At 30.3% G+C, this 16877-nt stretch overlaps 1 protein-coding gene across 1 annotated transcript; it reads right to left on the reverse strand.

The window, feature by feature from the left end:
• Positions 1-1834: 1834 nt before the first annotated feature.
• On the reverse strand, positions 1835-16264 carry LOC133197896 (receptor-type tyrosine-protein phosphatase T-like). The gene is made up of 16 exons (XM_061334077.1): positions 16019-16264; positions 14132-14219; positions 13734-13804; positions 11844-11880; positions 11445-11542; positions 10725-10853; positions 9730-9878; positions 9181-9316; positions 8726-8872; positions 5239-5332; positions 4782-4855; positions 4144-4278; positions 3829-3948; positions 3387-3535; positions 2805-2940; positions 1835-1988 (listed from the first exon to the last, which is right to left on the reverse strand). The coding sequence occupies exons 1-16, from the start codon at positions 16262-16264 to the stop codon at positions 1911-1913; spliced, it is 1887 nt and encodes a 628-aa protein (XP_061190061.1). The 3' UTR covers positions 1835-1910.
• Positions 16265-16877: the final 613 nt, after the last annotated feature.

Here is a 16877-nt window from a genome sequence, read left to right on the forward strand (position 1 = left end):
TATACTTCAAACACCGTTGGTACCATGTACACACACATGCATGGCTCGCTTTTGACATATTTTCTGCTTCCTCTGTTTTCTGTTTCTGCATTTTTAGAGTTTTTTTTTTTTCTGGAGTTTTTCAGAGTACAACACAAAGTTGTACGATTAACTGCTGCTCCGTGACGTTCTACGACGTCATGATTTTGCCCTTTGTGTGTTCATTTTAAGAAAGCAAAATGTAAGTCATAATTTGGAATCAGAAACCTTGAAACAATTCTTAGTTTGAACGCGTAGAATTTTTCCGTTTTTGTGTCATTTTACAGAAGATATGACTTCAGAAATAGTTTAGTGTCTTGATTTTAAATCAAAATTTTGACCTTCTCCTTGATCCGATTTTTTTTTTTTTTTTTTTTTTTTTTTTTTTTTTGCATTTTAAAGTATAAATAAGTTTGAAATAAACCACGATATTTTAAAAAAAATAAATTCAAATCCTTTGAATTTACTGTCTAAATATTTCCTCCAAGTTAGGATATGATATGACGTTAAGTAAAAAGTTATGAGGGTAGTCCACGAACTTTCGTACAACCCTCGTACTCAACTATGCACAATATTGTTAACCAATTTGTATATAACTTAAATGTAATTATACTCTAAATAGTTTACGCATACGACATGATCATATATACATGTTAAACAGGACTATCTATAAATATAGGCGAACAAAATAAGGTACAAATAAAAACATTTAAAAAAAATAACTCAGAGTAATATAAAAAGAAACTACAATAATATTTTATATATATATATATATATATATATATATATATATATATATATATATATATATATATATATATATATATATATATATATATTGAAAACACTAATTGGGCTTGATTTTTTTTTCTTTTGAATTCAAATACATGAATACAAGAACAAATGTGAAAATTAAATTTTTTCCCTAATAAAATGGATCATTACAGCACAGAAATGGTCTTTTTTTTCTATTTGTAGGATTCACCTTAATTTGTTTGATGAATTACCAAAACCAAATACATTCTTAAAGGTCTTTCTTGCAGCAAAATCATGTTATATTAGCCGCTTATATCTTTGGTTTAGACCCGATATTTTGTAATAGCAAATTCCCAATCATAATATGACGTATTTGGAAAGTTTCGAAGCCGATATTTTTGTTTCTATATTTGTCTGCCTGTTTGTTTAATTGTTTTTGTTTGTTTGATTGTTTTGTGTTTGTTCTTTGCATTAACAAATCCATTTCAAAATTAGAGGATTTACATGTATAACACCCGGAAAAAGTACAACTAGAATTGTATGTTTTGTATATTAAACTTAAGGTGTCAGTTCTATTTATGTATCTTATTGTTATTATTATTATTATTTTTTTTTTGGGGGGGGGGGGGGTGTCATATTTTGTGGGCAAAGGCATAAAGAGAGTTTGTTTTTTTTATGTGGATTTCATGAATAATTTGATTGTCTTTATAAAAAAGCTTATTCTTCCTGAAAAAAATCATTATGTTCAGCCCTTATATGTTACAGCGTGTTATATTGTACGACCCAAATACACGACAGTACACAACAGTATATAATTTGCAAATATTGTCAGATTTTATGAGATGAATCCTTTTATTTAGGGCTTGCACAGGTTTAGAAAAGCGCGTGCCAATGTATGTACCTAGATGTAGGGATTAAGGATAATGATGGTGATGCAGGTTGCAAAATTTAGATTCAACATTAAACACAGTTGCAAATTGTAAGAAAAAAAAAATAAAAATTAATAATAATAATAATAATAAAATAGAAATAAAACATAATTCATTAATAACTTCTCTGTTGATTGAAAAAAATAAGGAATATAGGTACACGCTTCAATAACTAAGATTGTACATCCAAGTCAACACATTGACTTCTTATTGATTGTAATAAATATTTTCCGATATACTTTGAATGTGGTCATACGCTGCCTTGTATATCAACTCATATTCCTCCTGCAATGTTAAAAGAAAAGATATGAATAAATAAAAAAGATATTAGTAAATGAAATAGACAAAAATATGAGCATTTTCACTTCTTTATGGTATTGTTTTTTTTCCCAACTGAATATTCAGTTTTTATTATGTTTTATAAAGTTCAATGTACTATTATATAGCACATGCACATAAATTATGGATAAAAAACTGAATTATGGATTAAAAATTAAATATGCTGCAAAAAATCAATTTAATTCTACAGTAAAAACAAACTATAGCGAAGTCCGCTGGACCGGTGAATTTACTTCGCAATATCTGTAATTCGTAATCTCCCTAAAAAGAATTCGTGAAAGTGTATTTATCGATCTTGAGAATGAAAATGTTTTCCTGCATGGATGACTTTGGAATTTGTCCACAGAAGGAATAAATTAAAAACTTACCTTATATAACTAAAGTTGTATTGATGAATTGAATTCAGTACATAAATACTTACGTAGAAAAATGTCAGTTCAATAGTCAAAATTTGAGATCCTTGAAGATGCGTTATAAAAATGTAAATATCGTTATTTCTAACTCGAAAGGGAACTAAAACCAGTTTGTTACATCCGTAAGATCGCTATAACCCTAAATGTTTACAAGGAATTGTTAGAATTCTGTTGGGGATCCAAAAATACTTTGCTATATCCGTAAATGTGTTGTATCTGTGTTGGTAATAAACGAGTTTTACTGTACCATAATATTTTTACGGAATTACCTTGAAATGACCGTTGGCATATAATTTAAATCGATTACAAGACATCTTATGTTATTGAAGTATGCAATAACAGAACTTACAAAGTTAGTGCAGAATTCCGGTCTTCTGGTTAGAATTTGCCTTACAGAAGTAAAAACATCAACACATTCATCTATGATTATTTGTTGTATGAGGCTGTATACAGCACAAAAGACCCCACAAAGGGAAGCGCCATCTCTGTTTTAATGTATGATAAAGCAACACATATTAAAAGCTGACTCATAATAATTATGATTTAGTGGATGTTTTAAAATAATAGGGGCAATCATTTCCACATAGAAGTAAAATGTAGAAATGATTTGGATTACATCAATGAAAAGAAATCAACTCACGGTCCATGATCACATATATGATATAGTGAATGTTTTCAAATGAGATGGAAAAGGATTTAACTCATATTGAACATGACAATAATGGTTTAGATTACACAAATAAAGAATGAGAAAAGAACGTTCATAATCGACCAATTTGATATCTATTTTAATAGGGGTAGAATTAAAGAGACGTGGAGGATTTAAGCACATGGTGTAATAATACACAAATTATATTGATTACCCCAACAAAGATAACATTTCAGTTTCCATTCTTAGAAATTTATGTTTTACTCTAGTTTGCTCTTGTACCTGCTCATAACAACAACTGGGTTTTCAGTATCTGTGTGTAGTGCAGTTGATACAAGATTCCGAAGCTGTGATGTGTCCAATTGCCTTCCAGACGACTTAATTCTGCTCTTCGGTTCAACAATCCTTACAGTGTGTGCTTCACTTTCTTTCTGTAGGTTAATGGTAAGTTCACAGTTAGAATGCTAACAAACTGATGGCTATCATTTTTTAGTTAAAGACAGGACATTTAACATCTCAAAATTTCAACAAGAAAGGTATATTGATTTATTAAATACCGCAAACAATTTTACAAGTACGTCCAAGCTCTTTATTTTTTGTATAACCATATCACCAAGTATAATTTTGGGCTTTTTAATGTAAGCCCATACAGCTAGATAGGGTGTTTTAGAAGGCTACAACTTATTGCTACAGGGTCCTATCAAAAATAAAAGTGACTACTTACATTATTCCGAATAATACGAATTGTGCTGCTGGTGACATCGGTATGGGAGCATGATTGACAGTTAACCTTGAAAGGAGAAACACTGTTGGAGGATAGAGCTGAAGGCAACCAAACATAACTCTGGAAAAAATATGAAAATTTATCTATTTAAGAAAACATTTTTAAAGTATCAAAGCCTTGAAGGGTTATTTGACAAATTTGAAAAAAAAAATCAATTAATTACATGTTAACATAAATATTTTGTGGTTCATAAATTCCCATTAATTTTTTTCTGCTTTCATCCTAAGGAAGCAATACCGAAGATGGGATACATACGGACTGAATCTCTTTTAATGGGTCCATGCATATCACTGTTTCGCATTCATGATCTTTGAGTAGGCGTATGAGATCAATGGCGTCCTCTTCCGACGGATATCGTGTCACTATAAATCCTCCTGCTTTGGTGAAGGACTGAACACAAAAAAATTCTTGCATAACAATTTTGAACTCGTCTTCTCAAAAATATACTACTAAATTTAATTAAGAACATATTAGATTTTGTTTCTGACAGACGTGTACCCTTAGCAATGAAGTTTTTTCAATGAAGTTGTTTTATTACAAGCAAAAGCCAAAATCTCAGCATATTAAAGCTTAGTTCATACTTTGATTATCTTACATTTGTTATTTTCTATTCCTTCCTGTAAAGGATGATTTGTGATTTATTAATCAGCAAAAAAGATTTAATTTTCAATTAATTAAGGCAAGTGCCGCAAAACCGTTTTGTTCTCCATGTTTAACAATCTTCAAAAATGTATAGATCATCGCAACTCTTGATAATCTTGATAATAAAAATAATAATAAGTAAATATTATATTAACACAGCACATTCAACTTTTATGATCTTACATGTAATCAGACATAACGAGTCTTTTGAAGACAGAATAAGTACACTGTACTACAATCAATAAACTTACAGGCATAGAGATGGCATTTATGTAGTTCCCTCTCTTTGGAACATGTGAAGACAAGTGAATGCTGTATTTATCAACTGGTTAGAAATAGAAAAAAAAAGATTGATTGATTATTGTTGTTTTACGCCGAGTCGACAATATTTCAGCCATATTTCGGCGGAAGAAAAGAAGACCATTGCAATGCATTTTTGAATGTATTTGACATTTGAATTTTGAATGTCAGAATTCATTACAAAATGTAAAATAAAAAATAAAATGTTTAAAAGTTAAAATATGTTTTTTTTTTCTTCTTATTGGTAGTTGTTCTTTGTTTATTTTTTGTTTTTAGTTTTTTTCGTATTTATTTTCCTATTAACTCTGTAAGTAGAAAAAAAATAAGATCATAGATACAGCTAAATGTTTTAGATCTCGTCAGATATCAGAGTTCAGATATGAAATATACTTTATCCTGGATACATACGAGGTAGGATTCCATTGCGATTATCAGGCCCACAGCTTTCTTTGGCAAATTTATAATCTTCTTCAGTATAATTAGGACGAATCTTCTGTAGCAACTGAAAGTATAATGAGGACTTTGGCATATAGAGTACATATTAATGACAAAATTCTTAAATAAATTTCTTCTGCAGACTGTGTATTTTCACTGCGTAAGTGAGCTGATGACACACAACAGGAGAAAAAATTCACGTGATGAACGTATTCTATTTTGCATTTCAAATCATAAATATTGAATATTAACTTAAGCATATCAGAATTCTACTTTTTCGCCTTGAAAATAAACTTGATATAAATTTTGAATTAAAAGAAGAAAAAAGTTTCATACAATAGGGGGGAAAAGCCATTTTTTTTCCCTTCGAATCAAATAAAAGATAGTTTATATCTAAATTTTTCATATCACAGTTTAAGTACAGGTCCACGTAAGAATCAGGCAATCGGTGATAAGTCGAATATTTCATATTTGGCCAATAATTTTTCATATTATTACTTGATACAGTAGTAATTAAAATAAATTATAATTTTTCCAAAAAGGCACATCCGGGCTGTGATATGTTACTATAAACAGATCTGGGCATTTATGGGCCAAAATGTCAACCAAAAAAGAGGAAGTTCAGTACAGAAGTAACAAGTGTGGTTGCTTTTCATTAATTATCTAACCTATTTTATTTCGAGAGGAGTCTGTATCCTTCTTGTATTAGTTGTCATGGAGTTGATACCTAGGTCGTATCCATACTAACCATTGTAATTATATGTCAAGATATTTAGGATGTTACAAACATTGTAAATTTAAAACAAAATTATTAAAAACAGGAAACATATTATGTAGCTTACTACACATGGAAAAATTAAACAACCGCTCATTATTAGTTTTCCAGTTTAAAAAGTGTGGAAAAATCAATTAACAATTTTTAATGAAAAGGAAAACTATTGAGAAGTTTTGATAAATTGATTGACGTTTGACAAGATTTATTCCTAAGTGCATTGAGTGTTAAATTTAACTTTCATTTAATTATTTCTTTATTACATTTATCACATTATTATGAATTTTCCTATTCAATGTACCAAGTTTACTCTGGAATTAATTTTATATCGCTTAAATAGTTTTGGAGAGAATTATGATAGGGATCGAAATTCTGTATATTAAGTACCCAACTTTTTTTCTGTTTTTATTTTAAACACTAAAACAGCTGTTAAACCTGAGTAGATGCATCCAGTTTTCTTGTATTACTTTTTTCATATAGTAAACATGATTACCAATCACTATATATTTGGGTGATTTTTTTAATCTTTTTTTTTTTTTTTTTTTTTTTTTTTTTTTTTTTTTTTGATTTACCTTTTCAGCTTTTACCGTTTAAAGATATACACGCTATATAAACGCGATTTTTATGTGAAACAAAATGATTAAATGATTTGAGAAACATGATGTGTAATAAAAAATAATTACTTTCCACAAAGTTTTACTAAATAAGTCGTTGTAATTACAAAACAATTAAACAAGATCTGCAAATTAAGAATTCAGCCTATTCATGAATATTGAAGAAGGACGTGCGTAAACAGTATATAGACAGGCATGTCCGCGGGAAATCCTAGACAACGAGGTATGTTGCATTTTGACTACGATTTTGAATAGAAGTTAATATCTGTCATTACAGAGTAGATGGTTAATACTGATTGTTTTCAAAGATAAGCATCTTTAAGAATAAAACGTATGCCATCCATGTCAAAAGTTATTTTGTATACCAAACGAACTACCTCGTTCTCTTGACGCCATTTTTGTTTATCATTTTGAGACGATTTAATTACGTATCCCTAAAAGACATTTTTAAAGTCTTAAGCAAGATATTTTTTTTATAATTGGTAGTTTGAATAAATATCTATATCCATTTTATAAAATGGGGTGCTCCTTAATATTCATAGGAAGGATTTCCAAGAGGAAAAAAAAATACAACCGACTTTGAAATAATTTTCAAAAAGACCGAAAATTGTGGCACTTAAAACTTAATGGAAAAAAAAACTTGTTATTATATTTGGTTGACATCAAAAGGGTTTTCCCCTGTTTTCCCCACTGTTAGTTTTGAAACTACTTACCTGCAGAGTGGCCCGCGTGGCGCAGTGGTTAGAGCGTCTGCTCTAGAGTCGCGGAGTAAGGAGTTGATCCTTACGTCGCGGGTTCGAATCCCACTGTGGAACGTGGAGACCGGTCCTTCGGATGAGACCGTATAAACCGAGGTCCCGTGTCGCAGAAGGTGCTGGCACGAAAAAGACCCCTCACTGCTCAATGGCCGTAAGTGCCGAGTATAGGACAAAATTTGCAGCTCTCCAACGGCAAGTGGTGGCGTCTCCATATGAGTGAAAAATTCTCGAGAGGGACGTTAAACAACATACAAACAAAAAACTTACCTGCACATGTTGCATCACAAACTCTCTTTTTCTGAGAAGATAATTTCCATATTTCAGCAGGATTTTGGGAAATGAATCCATAAATGTAAGATTTATAATTGTGTCTTGAAATAATCACATTCAAGTGTTACATAGGCTATGTTGTTCCAAAATCGAATGTCGCATGACTCGAATAAGTCCGCATTTCCTCGCCAACAGGACTTTATGATTTGGAGTTTCATTAAACTACTGTTTGGCAATGATTGTTTGAAGTGCGTTGTGTAACGGTAAGACCAATTTTCTTTGAAGTCTGTAATAAACTCTTTTGCATCTTTGTTAACGCAGTCAAACTATAAAACTAAATCCGCATATGAAGTGTGGAACTTCGAGCAACCTGAACCCGACCAAATTTGACACCCAATGTATCGCTAAATTTCAAGGAAAGAAGATGCTTAGTTTAAAGTTAGACATTCATTAATTTTCAGTAGATTAATCAAACCAAAATAAAATGCCAAATTTGATGTTTAATCAATTTGATTCTATTTTTTCTGCATCAGCGAATTTAACAACGGAGCGTCCTCAAGCGGCAAATTATGTCATAAATCAAGAACGATATCTGAAATTCACTAATATTGGAAGTAATTATCGGGGTAGTAAACGCTAGACTCGCAATTTTCCAAACTTTTTAAAATTTAAAATTATAATTTTTAAATAGCTGATTCGTTGTTCATTATCACTTTCTCTCATCAAGTTTGCTGTTTTAATTTTTTAAGGTTTCAATATCCATACCACTGTATAGATTTGTACTACTCATTTTCATAATATTTTCTCAATATATTGCCTATTACATTAGAACAAGCGTGAACATTTCCAAATCATTGAATATATGTAATACATATGTCCTGATGCATAACCATGTGGAGTTTCAAGTGGATTCTCAAACACTGACTTATCACAAAAATTTTATTTGGCCTGATTCTTAGGTGGACCTGTACTTAAGTACTGTTTATACAATTGTTAATATTATTATCCTCTACCGAAAACATCCACACTTGAAATGCATTTTCTACCTGGAATTCTTTACGTAAAGTATTCTGATTGGCTGGCGTATCCTTTCCAGCGTTTTTATAATTTTCCTTAAAATCATCGATCATGTCTACCTTCATGGGCGCTTTGAAATCTTCGTGGAGAGTCAGGAATATGGTGATGTATTGCTCCTATCGCAAAGAATATGAACGTTAGAGAATGCAAAGACAAATAAATATTCTAAAATTATGTCTGCATAGAGTTCAAATAATAATATAGCTACTGGACATATGTTTTATTTAAATACAAAAATATTGAATATTTCTGAAATTAGGTTTTTATTAGGTGTTCTTCATTATGCTGGATAATAATGATAAATAAATTGATGAATTTATTTTTCAATTTCTGGAAAAAAAAAGTTCTGTAATATTCTCTCTGGTCCCATAAGAAATGGAACATTCTTTCATGTCTTGCTAAGAATACAATCAATATAGCTTACATAGGTCTGGACCATAGTCATTCTGTTTTCCCGCATTTTTCTGACACAATCAGCAACATTAATCTTTCCTGTATTTCTTCCTATCTGATGAAGTGTGTCCAATGCTATATATGTGCCCGTTCTACCAACTCCTGCGCTAATAACAGCAACAATTTATAAACATTGCCAGTTTATACATGTAGCAAGGTATTGCTATGATACCAAAATCCCTAGTAAGCATGGCTAATTTTGTACAGTAAGTTTGATTCGAACTTAATCTGTCCAGATAAAATTATGGATTCTAAAGAGCATGTCTGAATTATTCCTTATCTAGTATTTAAGACATGAAATAGACTAAGTGATTTTTTAAAATGATATTTAAGGTGTCATATTATGAAAGATCATTTCTCTAAACCCTTTTCAAAGATTTGGAGACTTTGTATAAAAAGTTTAAAATAATGACAATAATACATATGATAATAATAATAAAATTACAAAGAAATTTTAAATAAATACAAATAAACATCATCAATTTAAAAAAAAAAACAAAGAAAGGTATATTTATAAAACCTGCAATGAACCACCATAGGTGCGTTGTTTGAATTTGTTTTTGTTCTGATAACGTGGTTGTGGAAGATGATTAAACACAGTGGTTCTGGCGTCCCATGATCTGGCCAGGCTGTGTAGTGATACTGTGTCAAAATACGTGACTCGTTCATCTGTCATGTTATAAAAATCATATGTTCGTATTAAAAGGTTTTCAAATGAATATTTACAATGTAAATGTATACTTATGGTAATTTATTTTGAAAAAAAAGATGAGTACATGAATAAGAAAAAAATAGAAGTGCATAAATAAATTTATTACATTTTCAACAGTGAAATACTGTGATTTATTTATTGAATAAAACTGATATTCTCTCACAGTGTGAAAAGGTACCAAAGTGATATTCTCTCACAGTGTGAAAGGATATCAAAGTAAGTAAAAAATAATTTCTGGCCTGTCATAAGATAATAACTAAACCGTCTTGACAGAGACTAAAACTACCAATTTCTTCCCAAATATGTTGCTAAAATCCATGTTACAATGTTTTCAATCTCACAATTGCTATGACGTCTCAACCGCTCAACTATTACGTCACACCTATGCCACTATGTTAAGAAAAGACAGAGGCAAAGGGGAAAATCAAAGAAAATGTAATAAACAGAAAATTCAATATTTTGCAGTTGGATATGGAATTTATTTCACTCGTGAAACAGGATTTTTTTGATGTTTTCACTCATGTTTCGCACTGGAGAAAATATCAAAAAATCCTGTCCCACTCGTGAAATACATTCTATATCCAACTACAAAACGATGAATATCCTCTATATATAAAATAACGAACTAATCCAATTTTTTAAAAATAAAAATGAAAACCGTTCTTATACTCTGTTTACAAAAAAATGTCACTGATAAAGGGCTCTTACTAATTCAAGAAAAGCATTATATTAAATAATTAAAGATTTCAAATGAAAAGAAGAAATTCAGAGAGACAGTTTATTAAGTGAATACTCTCCCAAACCTCCTTGTTCATGACTTTCAATTTCCGAATTACATAGAATGCATATTCCCTTTCTTCCATCCATTTGACCAAGACAACACCATAACTAACGTCTTTGCCACTGTCAGGCCAGTATTGGGTACACTTAATCTACAGTATATTCATTATAAACAATATGTTTACTTATTGCATTCTCAGCGGTGAAATACTGCAATTTATCAATACAATACAATCGATGTTTTCGTAGAGGTATGATTTTCACTCTAAAATTAACAAAAAAGAAAACACTCCGTTTAGATAAAGACACAGCGGATAGAATTTATTGTAATCTCATTCTTTTTATTTGTTTCTTTTAATTTTAATTCGTGCTTCCAACTCGTGAAAAAAAATGTAATAAAAATCATTCCCACTTGAGAAAAAAATTCCATACCCAACTTCAAATCATTAAGTATTCAAGATAGTAATTCCGTTTGAGACAAGCAAATATGATATTTGATCGTGAGAATAAAAAAAAAAATACTCATTGTTATATTGGATAAAATGTATTGAAAAACTTGAATATCTAACCCATTTTTTCTTTAAGCAATTGTAAACACATTTTTCTTCTGTCAACTAAATGACTTAAGCGTAAAATTACTGAAGATTATAAAATTATATTTAAGGGTCATGTAGTTTTCATTTTGCCTTTGGAAACAAAAAAATAAATAATGCGATAAAAATAAAAGCCAAAAAACCCCTTACTTTTTCTCCTTCTCTGAGGTTAGTCAGCATAACGATATTGGATATATTCTCTTGCCAGATCATTGACCAGAAATCTTCCAGTGTATTTTCTTTTGGTCCTTTTAAAAAATAAAGGTATTTGTTGTATCGCAGTATGTTTTTTTTCTTTGCTCTTCTACAAATCAAAATCAAAACTAGCGCTCCAAAACTTTGGTTAAGGGCATTGATTAAAATACAAAGTGTCTGTATAAACACCGCATTATACATTAAAATTTAAATAAAGAATTGTTAGAAAAATATATGAATTCAAGTGGTAATATGACTTGACTTAAAGTCAGAGTATAAATTCGTTTTGTTTTCCTCTGCAAAGACTTGAAAGCCATTTTATGTAGAATTTTTACTTAAGAAAGGGTTTACTACCTTGAGCAGCAATATACTCCTTTTTCCGAGTAGGCCCCTGGGAAAAAAATATGGAAGTCTTTATATTACAAAGCAGATTACATTTTCTTTCTCTCACGCTCTCCAGCCCCTTTTTTCGGTCGTACACTTTCAGTAATAATACTCCTGTATGTTACTTTTAAATGAAACTGCATTGTGCAAATTGAAAAAAAAAGAAACTAGAAACTAGTTGCGAGCAACGAGATGTCTTCCGTCCTATTCTCCATCATTGTATTATTATGTGCAATTAAACATATTCATATATGCTTGTAATAGTGTAACACACAGGAAATGCGAACTTTAAAAGAAATAATTTTCAAGGAAAATATCACAATGAAATAGGTGGCTAGAATTCAGCGCAGATGTTTGAGAAAACATTTGATCAAAATTATTGCTCAAAGTTCATTTTACGACATTGCAGGCAATACATTTTTTTCCTGAGATGACCAGGAACATATTTTATTGTTTAAACAAAACAAGGAGGGGGGTACTCATGAACTCGATTTTTCATTTTTTTTTTCTAGCAAAGAGTTTGAATTTATTACAGGTACTCACAGATCAGATGACTGAAGGTCCATAATTCAATGTCAAATTACTTATTTTATTACCTTTGCAGGACAGAGGATTTATATTTTCGTAAACGGATTGTTCATTTCCAAAAATGCCATCTTCCCTGTCCTTAATTGTCAAATTACCCCTAAGAAAGTCATAAATTTCTTTTTAGAAATTGGACAGAAAAGGCCTATTTGTATTAATTTTATATTAAACTACAATTAAAATAATATCATTAGTCCATTAGATGAATCATTAACACTTTGCCTAAGAGAATGACCAAGGTGGATTGAAATTCAACTGCAAAGAAAATTTTCAATAAAATGTTTTCTCCGACGTCCGCAATAAACTCAATGTGGATGTCTGAGAAAACATTCAATTCAATTTAATGTTTTTTCTCGAACGTCCGAGCTTTAATTCGACGCGGACGTCTGCGAAAATATTGGATTGAGATTCTACTTTTAAAAAGCATTTCAATCCAGTTTTGAAAACAGATAAATATCTCAAAGTTTGGATTTATCAATTTGCAAACAAATTATATATTAAGCATGCTGAAAAGAATCTCTATAATTCGCATAAATTTCATTACAAAATACTGAGAAACGTAAAAGTTGAAAAATTGAACTATCTTAAATTCGCTTCTGGAAGCGACCGGAAGTATTGACGACGTACGAAATGTCACGTCTTGGCTAGTATATATCACGATCTATAATCCCCTTAAAGTTTCAGATTGATATCTTTTACCGGCGTTGAGATTATCCGTGGACATAATGTCATTTTGAATTCAGAAAATGGTCTACAACTTGGCACCAGAAGCGAATTTTCAAATTTTCTCTCGGATAGAATAACTTCAGCTGCTAACGCATTGTTCCTGTAAATTTTATTAAAATCTATCCAGTAGTCTTTGAGAAATCCCGTGCACAAAATTAGATGGGCGGAAAAATAATAAGAAGAAGAAACAGTAGAATCACTATAAGGTCTTCCGTGAAGACGGAAGGCCTTAGTAAGAATGCCTTCATTGTTTTCACTGAGTAATCATCATTATTTTTAGATACAAATAATATACATTTCCTTGATATTTCAAAATATGGAAGGCTATTTCAACAATGGCAACATTTCTTTTTGTACCAATTGTATATAAACCATCTGACACTTACGTACAAGTAATGTTGGAAAAAAAAAAAAAGAAAATGAAAATTTTGTGAATCATTAAAGATGCTTGCATTTGTCTACAATTATTAAATTCATGTTAATTCGTTGTTATAATTTTTGCTCTCAGAAATACAACTAATATCTAACTCAATATACTTTGCTACTTACGTCAATGTAATTTGCATTTATGTAATCTGCATTTTTACCACTTGATCTAAGTATTACTCGAGAATGATCATCTGCAGGAAGAAACAAAATTTGATTTAAAGAATGCGATATTGATAAAATGATATTTATCGCTTATTGTTTAAACCGTTGTCACATATTTAAAAAACTGAAAAAGATGAGGAGTCAACTGACTTGGTAATTTTGAAGCTTGAATATCTATCAACATTTACAAGTTCTATCTATTATCTTTATTTTTGCAATAGCTTAAAGTGTAGAAATATGGAGAGAGAAAAATAATAATAATAATAATCAAACACCCTTCAGGAACATATTTTTCCATAAAATTTAAATAATACAGCAGAAAAAACATATTATTGAATATGTTAATTAAAACGTACAAGGAAATGTCGTTTTGAATCTGTTCTTTGTAACATTTTCTTTTAATTTTCCTGCATCGCATTTATGTACTTCGCCTGAGGGAAATGTCTGGAATTAAAATCAATAGTGGTATTTGTAACATAAAACATTTAAGCAAAATTCATCAGGACGAAGTCCTTGAGTATGTCAATGCTAAAGCTGATAATTTGATTTTTCTAAATTTCCACTGCGATAAGACGCATGAAGTAAGACTTAAAATTCACGTTTTCTTATTCTCTTTATTTATTTATTTTATTTTTTATTTTATTTCTATTTTTTTTTAATCTAAGATTTAAAAGAAAACTTCCCGAAATCGATAAAATCGTTTTTATTTAAGTTTTTATGCTAATAATGTCGCAATGAGTTAATTTTTCGATTGATCATGTCATATCTGAGTATCAATTAAAATCAGTGAATATAACGAACAGTGATTGATCTCAACTATTCTAGAAAGAACATAAATGCATGATAGGGCATAAAACACTGACCTCGGAAATTCCAGAATTGGGATCTGGCTCCAGGGCCATAAAACTTAAATGAGCTTAATTTTGATCTCATTCTCTCTTTTGCACTATTAATTCCATCAGTGACACTGAAATCAAAATTAAACCCTCTAAGTTTCATGTCCCCGGAACCAAGTGCTAATGAGAAGTAAGCACTCCCTGTTGACCCGTCACACCAGCCTATGTAATGTTCAGGTAGACAGGACATTACATAGCCAAATTTAGTATTAAAAAACAAAGGCCTAACAATTGGAATAAAATCCGTCATACAAAATACGACCAAATGATAGATAATAATTGATATTAGACGTATAATATATTAACTTGTAAAGAATTTTCGGTCAACACGGCATGTCAACAACATTTGTCTAAAACGGAGGCCTGGATATAAAAAAGTGTAAATATTGTATGATTTACAATGAATCATTCCAAGACACAATAATGTAGAAGGAAGAGGACCTACATTCTTGCTGACTAATACTAATTAATGCTAATATATTTCAGACCGAAGAACTGAAAGTTTAAGACTTATTTAATTTAATTGGAATAGGAACACTAGGTCTCCTGATCTAAATCATTTTATTGTTCTTTCGTAAGATTGTGTGTATAAACATGTATATTTATTTAGTTTAAAGTCTTCTTATTAATCATAAATATATATTTTATGGGTATAAACTTTTTTTTTTTCAAATACAGTGTTTTCTAATGTCTTACAATGTATTTTTTCAAAGCACATGATCATGAGTTAAACGAAATTTAAATATATTAATCTGAATTTTGATAAAATCTAGCATCTTCGTGTTTATGTTATATTCATATTATCGAAAGATTGTGGTGAAACCATAATAGCTGATCAAAGTCGTTTTTAGAGAACAGAAAAAATTCAAGGGAAATAATCGTTTCACATTGAGCTGAAACCTTAAAGAAATGCATGTTATGATTTAAATTGTGTGATCTAAAAAGTTTGAACTTGAACACATTGTTGACTACATTCAGGGATACCTTAAATAAAATATACTGTTACTCAATATGATGGCCCTTGTAGTCTTGAATAATTTCAATTCAGCAATTTAGTTAAAATCATAAACGCTATGCCTTCCCTATTGAAGTAGGATAAGTATAGTTTTTGAAACCTCACTCTTTGATAGATAAAAAGAAATCTGACCATGGGTTGTTTAAAAAATACTGCTATCAATTTTGAAAATTCATTCATAAATAGTATAAATATTTTCTTTAAAAAATGAGAAAAACAACGATGAAGAATCAAAGAAGATAGAAAAAATTGCTAATCAAAAAATGCAAACAGTTTGTAATACCTACATCGTTGGAAATCTCTTGAATTAATAGAAAATATACTGGACTCACTGCATATTCCTTCCGAAACCCTTCATATTCATTCTTCCTCTTTTCTGCAATAGCTGCGCCGAGTTGATTAACAGGTATAGCAGATTGATTTGGCTGGTTCATATACAAATCATCAGTTGCACCATCAATCCATATACCTTCTCTTCCATCATTCATTAATGCTTCTGTGTTCAACTTATCATTTGAATTATCAATTTTATGTTCTTTGTTTTTTGACTCCAGTGCTGCATTTGCGTTTGCATACATATTTCTATTTTCAAATCCACTGGGGGTATCTAAAATATATGTTTACAAGCCGTAGACTTTTATCCACATTTATGCCTTATCAACATTTATGCCAATATAAATTCATATTTTAATTTTAAAAACCTTCATAAACATTTATTATACAAAATTGGGATTAAGTATCCTTACAGTATTACCATTTGTCTCTTAATATAACAAAGAAAACAAATTATTTACAAGATTCTACTTAGCTCTTCATTCAAGTGTTACATTGCATTTCATTTATTGAAAACAAAAATCTAAAACCTTACCTTGCACAATTATAGAGTTTTTCATTCCTTCCTTAGGTTTTCTGTGTCTAATTAGAAATAGGTTTTTATGTATGAGAATAGAATTGAGGTGTTTAAGAACAAAGACAGTGGAATTTCATAATGCTAGTGTGTACTAGGTTTTACAATGTTGATTGATTGTTTGTTTGTTGTTTTACGTCCCGTTCGAGAATTTTTCACTCATATAGAGACGTCACCATATACCGGTGAAGGGCTTCATATTTAGACATTCACTCGGCACTCAGGAACATTGAGCAGTGAGGGTTCTTTAACGTGCCAACGCCTACCGTGACACGGGGCCTCGG

Source organism: Saccostrea echinata, unplaced genomic scaffold (assembly GCF_033153115.1).
Source record: "Saccostrea echinata isolate AGI-Se365-2 ecotype Australia unplaced genomic scaffold, CSIRO_AGI_Sech_v1 ptg000032l, whole genome shotgun sequence".
Classification (NCBI taxonomy): Eukaryota; Metazoa; Mollusca; class Bivalvia; order Ostreida; family Ostreidae; genus Saccostrea; species Saccostrea echinata.

What these genes read in the sequence shown, in the direction of transcription:
- LOC133197896 (XM_061334077.1), bottom strand. Translation starts at nt 16,264, where the DNA reads ATGTATGCAAACGCAAATGCAGCACTGGAGTCAAAAAACAAAGAACAT. An exon ending in ACCTCAGAGAAGGAGAAAAA is followed by an intron (nt 10,854 to 11,444) that starts GTAAGGGGTTTT and finishes AATATACTGTAG; the next exon opens with ATTAAGTGTACCCAATACTG. An exon ending in TAAATGCCATCTCTATGCCT is followed by an intron (nt 4,279 to 4,781) that starts GTAAGTTTATTG and finishes TTTTGTGTTCAG; the next exon opens with TCCTTCACCAAAGCAGGAGG.